This window comes from Pestalotiopsis fici (genome assembly GCF_000516985.1).
Source record: "Pestalotiopsis fici W106-1 unplaced genomic scaffold PFICI_Scf_11, whole genome shotgun sequence".
Taxonomy (NCBI): domain Eukaryota; kingdom Fungi; phylum Ascomycota; class Sordariomycetes; order Amphisphaeriales; family Sporocadaceae; genus Pestalotiopsis; species Pestalotiopsis fici.
In genome coordinates, this window is record NW_006917101.1 from 1508317 (window position 1) to 1525162 (window position 16846).

The 16846-nt window shown below is 49.9% G+C and overlaps 6 protein-coding genes across 6 annotated transcripts; 3 read left to right on the forward strand and 3 right to left on the reverse strand.

Annotated features, from left to right (window-relative positions):
- Positions 1-458: 458 nt before the first annotated feature.
- On the reverse strand, positions 459-2163 carry PFICI_13440 (uncharacterized protein; the record flags this gene model as incomplete). Its single annotated transcript, XM_007842021.1, has 3 exons — positions 459-770; positions 828-2007; positions 2066-2163. The coding sequence occupies 3 exons, from the start codon at positions 2161-2163 to the stop codon at positions 459-461; spliced, it is 1590 nt and encodes a 529-aa protein (XP_007840212.1).
- A 3084-nt stretch (positions 2164-5247) lies between these two features.
- Positions 5248-6966, forward strand: PFICI_13441 (uncharacterized protein; the record flags this gene model as incomplete). The annotated part of the gene is made up of 1 exon (XM_007842022.1): positions 5248-6966. The coding sequence occupies one exon, from the start codon at positions 5248-5250 to the stop codon at positions 6964-6966; it is 1719 nt and encodes a 572-aa protein (XP_007840213.1).
- Positions 6967-7190: 224 nt separating this feature from the next.
- Positions 7191-9004, reverse strand: PFICI_13442 (ATP-dependent RNA helicase dbp3; the record flags this gene model as incomplete). The annotated part of the gene is made up of 2 exons (XM_007842023.1): positions 7191-7460; positions 7511-9004. 2 exons carry the CDS (start codon positions 9002-9004, stop codon positions 7191-7193), a joined length of 1764 nt encoding a protein of 587 aa, XP_007840214.1.
- Positions 9005-9459: 455 nt separating this feature from the next.
- PFICI_13443 (Mitotic spindle checkpoint component mad2) lies at positions 9460-10220 on the forward strand (the record flags this gene model as incomplete). Its single annotated transcript, XM_007842024.1, has 2 exons — positions 9460-9543; positions 9609-10220. The coding sequence occupies 2 exons, from the start codon at positions 9460-9462 to the stop codon at positions 10218-10220; spliced, it is 696 nt and encodes a 231-aa protein (XP_007840215.1).
- A 1060-nt stretch (positions 10221-11280) lies between these two features.
- Positions 11281-13200, reverse strand: PFICI_13444 (uncharacterized protein; the record flags this gene model as incomplete). The annotated part of the gene is made up of 1 exon (XM_007842025.1): positions 11281-13200. One exon carries the CDS (start codon positions 13198-13200, stop codon positions 11281-11283), a length of 1920 nt encoding a protein of 639 aa, XP_007840216.1.
- A 1445-nt stretch (positions 13201-14645) lies between these two features.
- Positions 14646-16490, forward strand: PFICI_13445 (uncharacterized protein; the record flags this gene model as incomplete). Its single annotated transcript, XM_007842026.1, has 1 exon — positions 14646-16490. The coding sequence occupies one exon, from the start codon at positions 14646-14648 to the stop codon at positions 16488-16490; it is 1845 nt and encodes a 614-aa protein (XP_007840217.1).
- Between the last annotated feature and the right edge of the window lie 356 nt (positions 16491-16846).

Here is a 16846-nt window from a genome sequence, read left to right on the forward strand (position 1 = left end):
GGGCCCAATGATCTATCGCATTGACTTCTTCAGCTGCCCACCCAAAGCATCAACTGTGTTACACAAGTGATGCTGCATGATAAGTATAAGCGAGGAGCTATTCCACAACTGTCCCCCATTCTTGCTACGCGGAGAACTATTCCGGACTTCAACTCCCAGTCACTCGAGGTTCAAAGGGATGACGCACGTAAGAGCTCCTTGCCTACATCGCAAAACATTTCTTGAAAAGGTTGCATAGTAGTCGCGTTGACCAAATCATTACTGGATGAGTTTGATCCACCAGAAGATAGTTCTCCAAGAACCATGGTATCGATGATACAGAAGGATCACACTAAGCCACTGGTTCGGCGGGGCTACTGAAGAATAAGAAAATTTCTATTTTCTTTTTCCAAAAATCTTTATCAATAAACTAATGCTAAAAGCAATACTTGGTATCCACTATTACGTTACATCCCGTCTTATGCGATGTCACGGTGCTCGTGCTCATCGACGACAGCATTCTTCTCGCCATAGGCATTCTGTTGCTCTGCAAAAGTGGTCTGAGGCACCCACTTTGTGCTCTTGCGGGCTGATGTGACCTCATTGTACATTTGGTCAACTTCCTCGAGGGAGTATGACTTTGTCTCGTAGATGAAAAAGTAGACAAAGGCAATACAGACGAAGCAGAAGGCAAACCAGACGAAGAAGATCTTGGATTGCAAGTTGGCGTAGCCTTCACCGTAGTTGACCAGGTAGGGGGTTGCGTAGGCAATGGCCCAGTTGAGAAGCCACTATCACATGTTAGTCTATTGAGCCATCTGATAAGTGTCAAGGTACAGCAAACTTACGTTGGTGGCAGTGGTGATTGACAAGCTCTTGGCACGGGTCTTGAGCGGGAAGATCTCGCCAGTAACAACCCAGGCAAGAGGTCCCCACGTGGAGGCGAAGAAGAAGATGTAGATGCACACGAAAGCGATACTGGCCTTCTGGGCTGCGAGGTTGTAGACCAGGACGTTACCCTGAGCGTCTTGACCGGTCGTGGTTGTACCAAGCACAGCGACGAGGAGCTGACTGATGCACATGCCCACAGCACCCCAGAGAAGCAGAGGTCGACGACCAAACTTTTCAACTCCCCAGAGACCAGGAAGGGTTGAGGCGACGTTGATGCAGGAGGTAATCATGGAGATGGTAAAGGGGTCCTGAATGCCAGAGTTCTTGAAGTACTGAGTACCGTAATAGAAGATAAAGTTGACTCCAGTAAGCTGTTGCAGTGCTTGGATACCGCAACCCGTGAGTTGACGCTTCAGCATTGGGCCGCGGAAGCAATCAAGGTAGCTCGACTTTCCATGGCTCATCTCGAAATCATGGTTGGCCTTGATCTCGGTCAGCTCGCTTGCAATAGCTGGAGAGTCGTGAGGCAATCTTCGGAGCCTGCTCAATGATCGGGCGGCACGATCCATGTGCCCCTTCTTGATGAGGTAACGGGGCGTTTCAGGCAGTAGGAGCATGCCAACAATCAGAATGATTGCCCATGCGAATTGGACGGCGACAGGAATACGGTAGGAGCCCGTGTCGTTTCTGTTTTGGGTGGCGTAGTCAACAATGGCAGCAAGGAGGAGGCCAATGGTGATGGCAAGCTGGTAAGCACCAACGATGGCACCTCGAATCCACTTGGGAGCCGTCTCGGACTGGTAAAGTGGCACGATAGCTGAGAGAAGACCAACGCCCAGACCGGCGAAGAATCGGCCAGCCAGGAAGAGCGGCAAAGCAACGGCAATTGTCTGAAGAATGACGCCGAGAATAAAGACGATGCAAGCTCCAATCAAACCCCATCGACGACCCATGTTGTCAGCCAGGAGAGGAGAGGCAAGAGCGCCGAAAAAGGTACCAGCAGACAAGATGGAGACAATAGCAGATGATTGATCGGGCGACACGTCCAAGTGTCCCTTGCTGTTCTTGTAACCAGTCGAGAAAAGGTCTTGCCAGTACGGCATGGCAAGAATACCACCAATAGTACCCGTGTCATAACTGTAGAATACTTTGTTTAGTGGAGGGAAATCTTCACATTACAATATAATCGACATACCCGAAAAGAACACCACCAAAAGCCACAAACATGCCAATGCAAATGGCAGGCCAGGCTTTGCCCTCCTCACCAGGAGGCTTGGCCACGAGAGAAACCATGGTGTTGGGTATAGATATGGCCAATGAGTAACGACAAAATGCACCTGGCAACAACCAGTGTGTGTCGAACAAAGAAGGAAATGTGAGATATCCAAGGTATGCTCGAAACGTGCAGATGAAAGGGACAATGCAAGGTATATATATATCCAACAGACATACGATCGGCAAATATGGCAGGCCGTGTCTTTACGGGGCAAAACAAGGTCAATGAGTCGGTCGACCTTGCAAGCACCGGGGCAGAGACGCCCGTATGAGCATAGTCAACTTTCGTCGACCGTGAATGAAATGCGCCCCGGACTTGGCTAGTGTATGGGGGAGAAAACCCCCTGGACAGGACTCCAAGCTGGGGCCCCATAGTCTCAGGTTTGAACCAGGCCTTGATGGAAGCCAAAAGGCGCCAAGGCTAGAATCACGAGTGAGCGAAACGACGGCCGGGCCGAATCTAGCGCACTCTATCCAGGATAAGCTCTGCATGGGGGTGGATATGCTTGTTCTGTAGCTTGGGGATTTTGAGATTCCAGACCAATGATGAGCATAAATTTAAGGATGAATTTCTCGGTCATTTTGAAGTAGCGCAGTCTCTAGCAGCGTCAACCACCCCGTGTTAAGGCGCACCACTGTCTTGCTGTAAAGCCAACAACTTATGTAAAAGTGCTCAGTGGCAATTCCCCCCCTCCCCAAAGCACCAAGAGAGGTTAGATGGGCAATAGGATGAATTTCAATTGGATGTTAGCCATCAAAAGTAAGCGGGCACTGTCTAGAAGGAGAGACATTCTGTATATCACTTCGATATCCTTGCTTGATCTGAGAGGTTTCTTCAAGACGCCTAGAGAAAAAAGGACCGAGGAGGAAAAGGACGGTGAAAGAGAAACCACATGATCTCATACTCGCAACGCCTGGGGAAAAGGATCGAACCAGTCTATTTCAGGGTAGCAGTCGCTGATCTCGGCAGAGCATGGGGCCCATGGAAAATAAGCTTGCGGCCAGAAATCGCCATGGCAAGATGGTGTAAAATGTCGAGTCCAGTAATAGAGCGACAGTAGAGGACCAGTTGCAGAATGCAACCTACAGTCGCCATGGATCGGTCAAACCGTCCGACTTGAGAGGCAGTAGCTTGATCCGACTGGTCTGTATAAGTGTGTGCAAGCTTGACAAAGATCCAGCAGCCTGGAACCTCGGGCACTTGTCGAGATCGCCTGAGTGACAGGCCCAACCATATCAGCTTAGAGGCAACATTAAGTTGGTATGGGTGACAAGATTCCGCCGTTTTGGAAGTGCGCGTGTGTATAACGAGCAAGGATATCGCCGCAATTGGCTACAGCGGAACGTGCGAAGAATACTGGCTGCCATGATCGTCGCCTACTACATTCAAAACTGTTGCATATTCTAACGGCTGCCCCTAACGATCCAAGCCCACCCAAAGCTGCCGTCTGGATATCAGCAAAATCATTGTTTTGCCATGGGAATGGGTGCGGGCTATAGTAGCCAAATATTCAGAATAGCTTCTAGACCCCGTGCCCAATTTGACTGACTCTTTGGCGGCAGAATGGTGCTGTGAGGAATAGATGTGACGCTGTCAGGACTAAACGCGGTGCCTGTAGCGGCAATCAATGATTCCGCACTAAGCTCATCCCGTTGTCGCGACATGACTGACTGAGCAGAGCACGCGTTGGGAAAATTTCTAAGCGCCGGAGAGATGCTCATACATAGTAGTTTCGCGATTACCGCCGCCAGCGGCTGGATATGGTAATGCTCATAACAGCTCATGTTATGAGAACCGGGGCATAGATTATTAAGTTTTCCAGTGTCCACATTCTCCAGGGCTCCAGGCCTCGAGATCCAATATTCCCCTCGTCACGACAGCCGGCTCCACTGAAGTCTTCGCGGAGGGGGGGACTTTGGAGGGCCCCTCCCCGCAACTTTGGGGGAGATGGGCCCATCCTTTAGGAGGCACCTCGGCGAGACTGTGGACTGAGTCGCGACGTAGCTTGTACTGGCTCAGTGATAGCGTGAGAAACAGACGACGAGAGTAGCGCAGGTTCGTGGAGGTATTCCGTTGCAACGACGAGGAAGACTTCCGGCTAGAGGTTGTCAAAGTGTATTGCGTCCCGTCTGCCTGTGTCTTGGATGGGATCGCGATTATTTTCGCGGGTGTCCCCATGTCTTGTAAGCATGCACGAATACTACTATGTAGACAAGCCCTTGAAGCACGCGTGATATGCAGTACAACCCCGGCCTGATTGCGTGTTTTTCAGCGAGATATTTTTGATCATGTTTCGTGCTGATGGTCAAGTACGGCAAGCCCGATGTGCGCTCATTTTATGGCCTTGGCGTTCCATTGGCAGACGGCTCATTGACATCATCCTCGTTAACGAGACCGGGGTAGGTGTATGCTAAAGTGGCTCGTTGAGCTGAGTGCACAGGAGTATTTACTATTTGCTGTCAAGCCCCTGTTTGACTCGGGCAGGATTGTCGAGGCCAAGACACGGGAGTTGACTTCTTAGCAATACTACCAAGCATCGCTGGCATGTCGGCATTATTTCCCCGCCCGCACGCCAGCTTTGAGCCTCATCAGAGGGCTTTTGAAGGGTGGCTTCCGGCACGCCACTCTGTATGACTACTCTGTGCTAGCTGAGCAAGTAGGGCTACAGTTCAGACTGGACTAGACCGAAAACCAAGAATTTTTTAGTCGCGACGACGAAGTGAAGCCATGACAACTTCATTTGGATGATTGCCAAAAGTAACAATAGGTAAAAGGTGTATTTGCATCCATTAGCCAAAACCATTCAGCTGGGATTGAAGGCGAACAACCAAGATGAGAGCGATCAAAGCACACACACAGTGCACACCCTTAATTTTCAGGAGCTAATGCAATTCCCACAGACTTGTGATGCCCCACTACCGAAATATGCAGCAAAGCTAGAGCCTAGGCCCAGTCAAGCTGGCCTCAACGTTTATACTCACAACTCGTAAATCAGCTTCCATCCTCATTCGGAAAGCGTTTGGCTGAAATCACGCCTGGGGGACAATCGAGGCAGAGAAGAACATTACTGCAAGGACCGGTCGCCGGATGTACTCTCCGCCATGACTGTGGCATCACCAGCACAAGGCTCCGCGGTGCGCGGCGCATCCCTGTTGATCATCCTCCAGATCGTTTCCCGCGCCATAACCTTCATAGCCAACCAGCTGCTCCTGAGGTTTTTGACTGCCCAGCTCCTCGGCGTCTCGACCCAACTCGAGGTCTACTACCTTTCCGTGCTCTTTTTCGCACGCGAGAGTCTGCGCGTTGCCATTCAACGCCAGGCAAGCACCACTACTACCGCTGCTACCCCTGAGAAGTCTGCCGATCCCGCAGCCAAGCCATCCGGCAGCAACGAGAGTCAGTCTGTTGTCAATGTCGGACATCTGGCTCTCGTTCTCGGCGTACTAGCCGCCGTAGCTTTCGGCGGATTGTATCTGCATTATGTCGACCCCGCCACGGCCTCGGTAGCCTATTTGAGCTCCTCATTGTACATATTTGGCCTCGCTGCCATCATCGAGCTCTTGTCAGAACCAGCCTTTGTTATCCTCCAGCACCGATTGCGTTTCGGCCCGCGTGCAGCGGCCGAGGCTATAGCCACTTTTCTCCGATGTTTTGTTACATTCGGAGCTGCCAATTGGGCATGGAGGAGCGGCCGTGAGATGGGCGTTCTTCCATTTGCCCTCGGTCAATTGGGCTACGGTACTGGCCTCTTGGCCGTATACCTATGGTATGGGTGGCGTTTGGCCTGGTCAGAAGGGTTCTCTCTCCTTCCAAAGAGGGTCACGAAGATTGAAAACAAGGCAACCACAAGTCAACCTATAGTACCTGAGCCTTATACTCTTGGATACTTTTATACCCCGACTCTTCATCTCGCCTCTAGTCTTACAGCTCAGTCTGTCGTCAAGCACATTCTCACTCAAGGAGACACGTTTCTGGTCTCGATCCTTTCAAGTCCCCAGTCGCAAGGCGTGTATGCTTTGGCCAACAACTATGGTAGTCTACTGGCGCGGCTTCTGTTCCAGCCCGTAGAGGAGAGCAGCAGAAACTACTTTAGCAAATTACTTTCGACAAGAACCGAAGATGCTAAAGAGAAATCTGCATCCGACGAGCCCGTCAAGGCAAACGTTACACAGGCGAGGGCTGATCTGCAGTCTCTCTTCAAATCTTACATTCTACTCAGTATCCTTGTCGTGTCTCTGGGCCCATTCGGTGCTCCTCTTTTGGTGCAAATCATAGCAGGCAAAGCTTGGGCAGAGAGTGGTGCAGGCGACGTACTGGCTCAATACTGTCTGTACATACCCCTCCTGGCCATGAACGGCATCAGCGAGGCCTTTGTCTCGTCGGTAGCGACAAAGAGCGAGGTTCATCGCCAAAGTGTTTGGATGGGCGCCTTTAGTGTCATGTTTGGCGTTGCAGGGTTCGTCTTCATGCGTTTGCTGAATCTGGGGGCAGTCGGGCTGGTTTATGCCAATGCAATCAACATGCTCTGCCGAATCTTGTGGAGTAGCCGCTTCATCTCGAGCTACTTTGACAGACATGGCGCCGAGTTCACCTGGTCAGGCGCCTTGCCCAACGCTTCCGCCGTTTATGTCCTTGGTACAGCCGTGCTATGGCAAGTCTTGTATCAAGTAGCTGGCGTATCTGTTGGGGGAGTTTCCAACCACGTGTACAAGGATGTAGTCAAAGTGGTAGGCTGCGCACTCCCCTACGTGGCACTGATGGCATATCTGGAGAGACGGCTGCTTATTGACAGCGTGCAATCCTTCCGCAGGTCTAGATAGGGACAGACTGATTTCGCAGAAATATGAATACACTCTTGTTCCTCAGAGAGCAGGAGATTCATGCACTGTAACAACACAGATTTGGTAAAAGTGTCCATTGAAATTTATCAATAAACCCCAGTGTGATCAATGCTGCGTTTGCATTGCTCCATTAGGTTGGTCTATATACGCCATACGCCTTGGAAAATACGTCAAGTGTGATGGTGCTGTATGGTATCTACAATCTAGTCGTCAAAGGTGATCTTGGTTCCCTTCTTACTCATGTCAACGTCCTTGAAGAAAGCACCATATGTGCCGTGCGGCTTCTTCTTGACTGTGGTTCCAAACTTCATCAATTCATCGGGAATGGGCTGGTTGGCAGCCCTGAGGATGTTGATAAGAGTGCCGGAGTGTGCCTTGTCGTGTTCAGTGAACAAGGTGATGGCCTGGCCAGTCTTGCCGGCACGACCAGTACGACCAATACGGTGGACGTAGTCCTCGATGGTGAGAGGGAACTGAGTATTGTCAGATAACAGTCAAGGCACTAGAAAGAATTGGTACTCACGGTAACATTGACAACCAACTTCACCTCGGGAATATCCAGACCTCTGGCGGCAACGTCGGTTGCGACCAAAACTGGGGTCTCGCCCTTCTTGAAAGCGTCCAAGCTTCGTGTTCTCTGCTCCTGTCTCAGATCACCGTGGATGCCAACAACCTGAATGCCTCTTTGCTGCAGGAAACCTTCGACACGTGTGGCCTCTTTCTTGTACAGGCAGAAAACCAGGACTCTCTCATTTCTTGGCTGAGCCTTGAGGATCTGCAAGAGTCTCTGCTCCTTGTTGCGAGGATCAACAACCTCGACAGTCTGGGAAATACGAGAGTTGGCCTTGAGGTCACCGCTCTCGTTGTTGCCAATGGCGATGCGGACAGGGGACACCATGAAAGTCAGGGCAAGCGCCTGCACGCTCTGAGGCCATGTAGCAGTAAACATGAGAGTCTGTCTCTCCTCCTTCTTGGGACACGAGCCGAGAATGAGCTTGATATCTTCCTCGAAACCCTTGTCAAGCATGCGGTCGGCCTCGTCCAGCACGGCGAATTTGGCATTGTCGAGTTTAATGGAGCCCTCCTCGAGGAAGTCCTTGAGACGACCGGGAGTTGCCACAATAATGTCGGCCTTCTTGAGCTGCACCCTCTGCTCATCCTTGGAAGCACCTCCATAGACACAGACGGTCTTAAGGCCCACGAGATTAGTCAGTCTGGACAACTCATCGTTGGTCTGCATGGCAAGTTCACGAGTGGGCGAGACGACCACGGCGCGAATGCGGCCAGCACCCTTTGTGGGCTTGTCGAAAGACAGCACAGCTTCGACCAGTGGCAGACCAAAGGCGATGGTCTTTCCAGATCCGGTCTCGGCTACACCAACAATGTCACGGCCACTCAAGCCAAATGGCCATGAAGCAGCTTGGATTGGAGTCGGGGCTTTGAAAGACTTGAAAGGGTTCTTTGAAACGAGTGTCGTGTTGGGCAAGTGTGTGAATTGCAAAATGGGGCGCAGGTTCGTAGACGACAGCGGATCGGTGACCGTGATCTCGTTGGTTGTGAGGAAAGATGTGATCTCGGACTCGGGCAGAGAAGACAGAGCTGCATTCTGGCTATATTTGCCTGATGTGCTCGTGGGCGCGGTGGCGGAACCATTTGAAGCACCATTTGTGGTCTCTTTGGCCTCCTTTTCTGGCTCTTCGGATTCCTCGGTCTTGCGCTTCTTCTCTTTCTTCTCCTTCTTGGACTTCTTCTCCTTGGCTGGCTCTACCTCTCCGTCGGCGCTTTCTCCAGCCTCCTCGGCGGAGCGCTTCTTCTCCTTCTTCTCCTTTTTGTCCTTCTTCTTCTTGTCCCTCTTCACTTCGCTGTCGACATCCATGGCATCGGTGACAGGAGTGGTTGCGGAAGATTCCTCTTCCTGCAGCTTCTCCTTCTTGGCTTTCTTGTCCTTCTTGTCCTTCTTTGACTTCTTGCGCGGCAAGTCAACCTCGACTTCGTCTTCTAGTGTGTGCTTCGACATGGTCGCAAACTGGTGTGGTCTATCCAGAACAAAAAAATAATTGAGAAGGATTGAAAAATTGAGAAAGGACAATTGGTCCTTGGCAAATGGCGGCAGCAACCAAGGAAATCGGACTGCGACGGAATCGAGACCGAAAATAAATTATCAGGGACTTTTTGCGACACGATAAGCGATAAACGATAAGCGACAAGTCGATAAGACTAGCCCCGCACACGCTTCACTTCTTCATTACATGCATACTCTTTCCATCAAGCGCCCCGGTAGTTACAAATAACTGCTCTCCTTGACCAGCAAGACGGGAGTCTCGAGATAAGAATTGTACCTTGAAGTTGCATCCATCTTTCGTCACCCTGCCAAACCGCCCCCCCTCCGAAAGTAAATAAACCATTACCAGCTACAAAAGCGCCAGCTACGAGTTCGAGAAAGTCGACTACGATCACTTCATCACCGTCAAAATGGCCGACAAGAAGACTGAAAAGGACAAATCAAAGGTCCACAAGCTGTCTTTGAAAGGCAGCGCCAAATTGGTGGCCGAATTTGTGAGTTGTCGCATGAGCCAGGCCCAATGACTGCAAGGTAATCCTGACCAGCTATTTGCCTGCAGTTTCAATACTCTATTCATACCATCCTCTTTCAACGAGGTGTCTACCCAGCCGAAGACTTTACTGCTGTCAAGAAATATGGTCTCAACATGCTGGTCTCGGCCGACGACCAGGTCAAAGCCTACATCAAGAAGATCATGTCGCAACTCGACAAGTGGATGCAGCATGGCAAGATTAGCAAGCTGGTCATCGTCATAACCGACAAGGACACGGGCGAGCATGTCGAAAGATGGCAGTTTGACGTTCAGATCTTTGGCAGCACCAAAAAGTCCAGCAAGTCAAAGTCGAAAGAATCTGCCGGCGCCGACGAGAACGCCGATGGCGCGGCAAAGGGCAGCACCGTCCCAGATACGAACAAGACCGAAACCGAGATCCAGGCCGAGATCGCTGCCCTATTCCGGCAAATCACCGCTAGTGTCACATTCCTACCGCAGCTGCAGGGCGATTGTACCTTCAATGTCCTGGTATACGCAGATGCCGATAGCGATGTGCCTGTCGAGTGGGGCGATTCCGACGCCAAGGAAATTGTCAATGGCGAAAAAGTGCAACTGAGAGGTTTCAGCACGAGTAACCACAGAGTGGAAACTCTTGTCAGTTATCGTCTGGGCGAATAGTCTTGGGCTGCGGTGATATGTGGAGTCCTGCGCAACAAGAACGAGTGTGTATGATAATGAGAAAGACATGACGAAGCAAGCCGGCCCAAATATAAAGTTGGAGCCATTTAGGAGAGCATGTTTCGGCAAAGGCGTTACGGATACCAAAGTATGGGATGATAAACATGAGTACGGAGCATCCGCACTACAGAAGCTTTAAGCCTGGAGTTACAAAGTATGTATAATCAATATTGGCAGTATCGTAGACCAGAAGAAGACCTTCCGCGTCACGCAATGTTATGATTGCCGGTGACCTTATGAAGTTCTTTATAATTCTCGATGCCCATGACGAAGAGCAACCCCTCCCCTACCGTATGACATAGTTGGCCAGATCTGAGTGACGGCAAGTTGGAGTCTCTCATCAGATGTTATCAGACTGGCCGGATGGGCAGCGACAAGTGGAACGGGGGTTTTCTGGTATAAGGATTCTGTAACGGACGTAAGCAAGTACAACGATAGGGCCATTTGGTGGGAAGGGATTTATTTTCAAGATACCACACATACCCGAGACACATGATTTGTTTATACTTGAGACAGCTGTGCATGTCATGACGAACAAGACGAAATCCGGGTTTTTCAATGTGATAGAGAAAAACTTCCAATGTTTTGCTAGCAGACTTATAGATATAATCAGGGACGCTCCGACTTATAGGAGAAATGTGGTTTGATGACTTGAGTCTGTAAAATTTTCTAGAAAAGTCAGACCCCGCCGCAGTGACTGCCGCAGTCATAATGAAGCAAGAGACATCAAGGACCAATGATAGTCATAGCTCTGATCAAATAACACTTCCAGAGTGATTTCTCGATTTCGCATTCGATCTAGGCAGACACTAGACCTCGAAAAGGTTGCGCCACTCGATAGTAATATGGGACCTAAACCCAAATACTTGATCTCCACGTACTTGCCTCAGAGAATGCCAATAACAAAGAAAGAGAGGGCAAAACAAGGAGAAGAATTGAAAAGAAGAGAAAGAGTTTGTGCGTATCAGTATAAGTTTGTATGTGCGTGTGTTTGTGGGCATTATTGAGGATTCCTTGAAACCTGTTTGACTTCTAGGGAGGAACGAACCTCCACCTCATGCTCTTCTGTGCGATCGGGCTTCCCGTTTTGCTCACTTTTGGGGCTTCGCGTCTCTTCACCACCACTCATTTGAACTAACGGCAAATCCGTGCCATGAACGGCCATGGATGGAAGCTCTCCACCCAATGCCTCTGCTGGGTTTGTGTCATCACAGACAAGATCTCTTGAAAGTGGCCTACCTTCCGAAACTGTTGAAAACGGCGCATGGCCGGGGACTGCCGTTTCACCAGAGTGATCGCTCTCCTGACCTGATTCATGGTCCAGGGACGTTGGATGGGAGCCGGAGAAGCTTCTGTTTGGAGATATCGCTGCCACTAAGATTCTAGGTGATTGAAGTACCCGTGCAAACTTTGAGTCTTCCGGTTCAATTTGTGACAAAGCCGAGTTTGCAGCAATTCTCCGCCCAAACATGGCGTTCTGCAGATACTCGAGGTCGTTATGCCTCTTTTCCTTGCTACTCAGGTTCCCTGAATTGTGGTGCGAAATCTTGGCAGCGTGGATTATCCAGTCAACCTTGCCATCCGGCACAGAAATCTCCTTGATCTTGGTCTTGTGCTGCCTTACAAAGAGCTGGTAGCGAATTGCTGCCCACATGGTCAAGACTGCCAGCAGCACAGCCACTACCAAAAATGGGAGTGACAGCTCAACAGTTTGAACCCTTGAACTGAGAGCAGTGGTTGTGGGGTCGCTGTAGTACGTATTGGTGGTGGCCATGTAGATCTGGTAGAATCTAATGAGGCTTTCTGCTGTAGGTGTTTCTATCGTTCGCTGCATTGACCCGGGAGCCTGGAATGGGGTGTAATACCATGATTCGTAGCTTCCAATGATTTCCATTGTATCATTTGTCCACGGCCAAGGGATTCGATTCTCATCCGGCACGCTTGCTTTGCGGGTAATGAAGCACTCAGCTCGAGAATAGCTCGCTCGTTCCACTGCTCCAACTGGAATCCAGTCCGAGCCTCCCGAGGTGGCTGTGGTGTCATTTGATGCACAGCTAAAGTTTTGTGCGTGGAATAATGTAATCGACAAAGTGAGCGTTTCGTTGTTATGATCCATGCGATCATGGACTTCCGGATTCGACTGGACGAGTACGAAAAAGAGAGCCTCTGACCATTTATGCTCTGTCCAGTTCACCAGACCAGTGAAGCCTGTGGAAAATCTGTATTCCGACGAATCTAGCCAAGCACCGCTATATGTCTTGTTGAAAGCTGGGAATGCGGCCAGGGGTTGCCTCATGGGAGAATCACCCGATGCTGTCACATTGGGTAGATTGACATTGCTGGTGTAATTGCAGTGAAGTGTCCAGGTGGGATCCCACTCGGTCTCAGCATATATCCACGGATCTGGTGATGATAGTGGCAGTTTGTCGAGTAGTTGAGTCAAAGGGAAACCCGCAATATCTAGGGCAGAGCCGGTCTGATTCCACAAGACAGTTGCGCCTAGAGTACTACCAGTGCCTCCATCGCCTTTGACAGCTTGTAACACCAGACGATCTTTTTGTAGGGTGGTGGAGCCGTGTCTCAACGCACCCTTTGCGATTGGACCAGACAGCGCAGATGCCAATGTGATGCACAGGACGACGAAAGTTTGTGTAAGGAGCGGCCAGTTACCCCTGGTGAACAGACGTCGACCAAGGACAGTCACCACATCCCAACCCTCTCCAGGCCCTGTCACGAGAAGGAGTTGAGGCAATGGTACGCCTGAATCTTTGTGGACGACACGGGCGCTGACTCGCTGCCACCAGAAACGTGACCACGCCCACAGGATGATAGTGCTCAGAACAGAGATCAAAACGTTGAGTGCAGCCTGAATACTGCTGAGATCCCAGCTTGTTGAAAGCAAAAGCCAGGAATATGTCATCTTGGGAGGTATCGCAAGAGACGGTAGGTCGGTGTACTTGGATTAAACAGACGCTTTAGCCATGAAACCTGGAAGAATCAAGTCTATCACTGCACCGCTCAGGCCTATGGCATACATTATCTACTCTCCACTTCCGCGTCACTTCAACGAATAATTGTGATACTCATGATACCCTGCATCGATAGTAAGTTTTCATCTTCAAAAGCTCTCTGAGCCGTTCGCCTCTTGGTGATGTTTCGTAGTTGCGAAGTGCCACAAAGCATAAACGTTGACCTGAGCTGCCCAAACTGAGGAGTTTGGTCATACTCCGCAGCAGCTTAGTTCACGTCAGCACAAAATACACGCTTTATATTGGCTCTAGATCAAGCCATCTAACCATTGTCCCGTCCCGCAAAAACATGTTGCCATGAGGAGTGAGTATGCCGTGCAAAGGCGTGTCATGCTGTTCGAGACTCTTGCAGGATAGTGGTCAGTGTCAACTTGTAAGGCAGACCGGTTGACATGTCTCAAGTCAGCTGCAGATTTCTTGCCATCGGCCGTTCCAGAAGCTCTGTTCTCAGGGGCAGTCAATGTTATCTTTCTTTCCCTCCTTTTCTCACTCTATTTTTGATCCCTCGAAGACAAAATCCTTGAAGCTCGGTTAGAAAAAAGAGGCAAGAGTATTGCTTATTCTTGTTTGACTTGGGCTGCGACAAATATAATCTACGGTGGGCTCTATTAGATCAATGCTACTTCCATCCTGCCAAGCTCGGCAGCCGTGTTGATACGTGCCAATGAGTTATCGAGCCCGGCGGTTTATTAATCATTACTGCCATGTGGCAGAATCTGATTGCCCAAATATTGTGCCTCTACACGCTTTAGATCACGAAATACTGTTCTGGACGCCTTCGTATCCAGTTCAGGCCAATACAGTGAATTTGGCCTCACCACACCCCACGATAAAAGATTCAAGCAATAGGGCAAGCCTTTTTGTGATATAGTCCTGACCGAGGTTAAATAGAAAAATAATCCTTGGGCTGCAGTATTGCCATGTAGCGATCCTTCTAGGGCAAAGCCAGCCCGTCCTGCGCCGAGCGGAATTGGATCCACAAACACGGTGCCAATTGATTTAGTCTTGGCCCCTGCATATTTACACTCTTTGCCGGTCACTCTGCCGTTTGAATGTTCTGTCGCCGTTCTGACCTACTCACCGGCCCCTCTTATTCCCAATGAGATCGTATGCCCCTCCCCCTCCGGGAATTCCGGGACCCCTCATTGAACTAGGAAACCCTATGTACGGAAGGATCCGGCAGGGTAAACTAGAGTTTTGTTTTTATTCATGTCCTCGGTTTTCTTGAAGGATGAAATGTGAAGGGACGAAATTGACACAATACATTCAGACATCCGAGACAGACTTTTATCAATTGGAGGAGACTTTCACACCTCGATATTTCGAGACGACGACAATGCTTAAGCCTCAAGTATCCTCTACAAGGCAAATATGCCCGCTAGATGGAATATGGAACTTTGCTGTTCACAAGGAGCCTGACTTGGAAGATGATAAGCTGTGGACTCAGACAATCTCATCACAGCTACAAGTTCCAGTCCCTTCGAGTTACAATGACATTTTCGTCGACGCAAAGATTCGAGACCACGTTGGGTGGGTAGTCTATCAGAGAGATGCCATTGTTCCTCACACATGGAGCCTTGAGCGTTATTGCCTACGATTTGATGCTGCTACTCACGTGGCCCGTGTCTACGTCAATGAGCACTTTGTTCTGGCACACAGTGGCGGCTACACGCCATTCGAATGCGACATCACAGATATAGTCAAGCCTGGCCAAAGATTCCGTCTCACAGTTGCCGTCAGTAATGAACTGACATGGGAATCGATTCCGCCAGGGAAAATCGAGGTCATGGCAAATGGTGACCGCAAGCAGACTTATTATCATGACTTTTTCAATTATGCCGGCCTCGCACGGTCGGTTTACCTCTACTCGAAACCACAAATCTCGATACAAGACATTTTTATCACTACCAATTTTCAAGAAAATACTGGCCTTGTTGACTATGTCATCGAAACGAGCCATCCTCTTGAAGGGGCGGATGTCCGAGTGCGCCTCATAGACGAAAATGAACAATGCGTATACGATGGACGGGGACAAAAGTCTCGAGCTGTCATTGGCAATGTGCGTCTCTGGCAGCCTGGTGGTGCCTACCTCTATCAGCTACGCGCTGAATTGATCTCATCAAGCGACCCGAATACAGTCATAGACTCGTACGAGCTACCTATCGGGATTCGGACAGTAGAGGTGGTTGGTAATCGATTTCTCATCAACGGAAACCCTTTCTACTTTACAGGTTTCGGCAAACATGAGGATTCCTTGATTCGCGGCAAAGGTCATGACAATGCGACCATGATTCATGATTTCCATTTGATGGACTGGATTGGGGCCAATTCCTTTCGCACTGCGCACTATCCATATGCAGAGGAAGTCTATGAGTTTGCTGATAGACATGGCATTGTGGTGATCGATGAGACGGCAGCCGTCGGCATCAACCTGGGTATAATCGCAGGTGTGTTTGGGTTTAAAGCACCGCCCACCTTTTCTGCCGAGTCAGCAAATGAAAAGACTCAACACACGCATCTTCAAGCCATACGCGAGTTGGTTTCCCGGGACAAGAACCATCCATCGGTTGTCATGTGGTGCATTGCCAACGAGATTGCCTCTGCGGAAGCTGGTGCGCGAGAGTACATGGAGCCGCTAGTGAAGCTGACGAGGGAGCTCGACCCTACACGTCCAGTCTGCTTTACTAACATGGCATTTTCAAAAGTTGATAAGGAGGTCGTCACGGATTTGTTCGATGTACTATGCCTGAATCGATACTATGGCTGGTATAGTCAGATGGGCGATCTGGACGCTGCGGAGCAGATCCTTGAAAAGGAACTACGCGGTTGGCAAGAGGCTCATGATAAACCCATTATCATCGCGGAATACGGAGCCGATGCACACGCAGGGCTGCATTCGGTTCTGGATGTTGCCTGGAGCGAGGATTACCAGTCTAGATTTCTTGCCATGTACCATCGTGTCTTTGATAGGGTTGACAACATTGTGGGCGAGCACGTCTGGAATTTTGCAGATTTCCACTGCACTTCCAGCATGACTCGAGTTGATGGAAATAAAAAGGGCATCTTTACTCGTGAGAGAAGACCAAAGGCTGCGGCGCAGGTCCTGCGAAGGCGTTGGAAGGAAGACGGGATTGCCGCTCGCAAGGCAACACTTACAAACGAGACAGGTATGGGTGTTTAAACGCAGCCGGAGTAGACCGACAGGAGTCGGTATCACACGAATAATAAAGCATTTGGTCATTTGCGTCAAATTGCAGCAAGATAAATGTTTACTGTATGTCAAGGTGGAAAGTTCAAAGACAGTGAATATTGACAACATCCAAGCTCTGACGGATTCAACAGCTGATTTCTGCTCAAACTCAAGTCCAGCTAGCAAATTTGTAAAATATCTTCATGATTGAAGCACAGTCGTCCATGAGAAAGCGACAGATCACAACGTGGCGGGCGAAAAGGATGGAGTGTCATCCCTTATGCAGTGTCACAGTCAGATCGATCTGGCAGGGTTACCGAGTCCATACCTAATGTACAGGTAGGCGA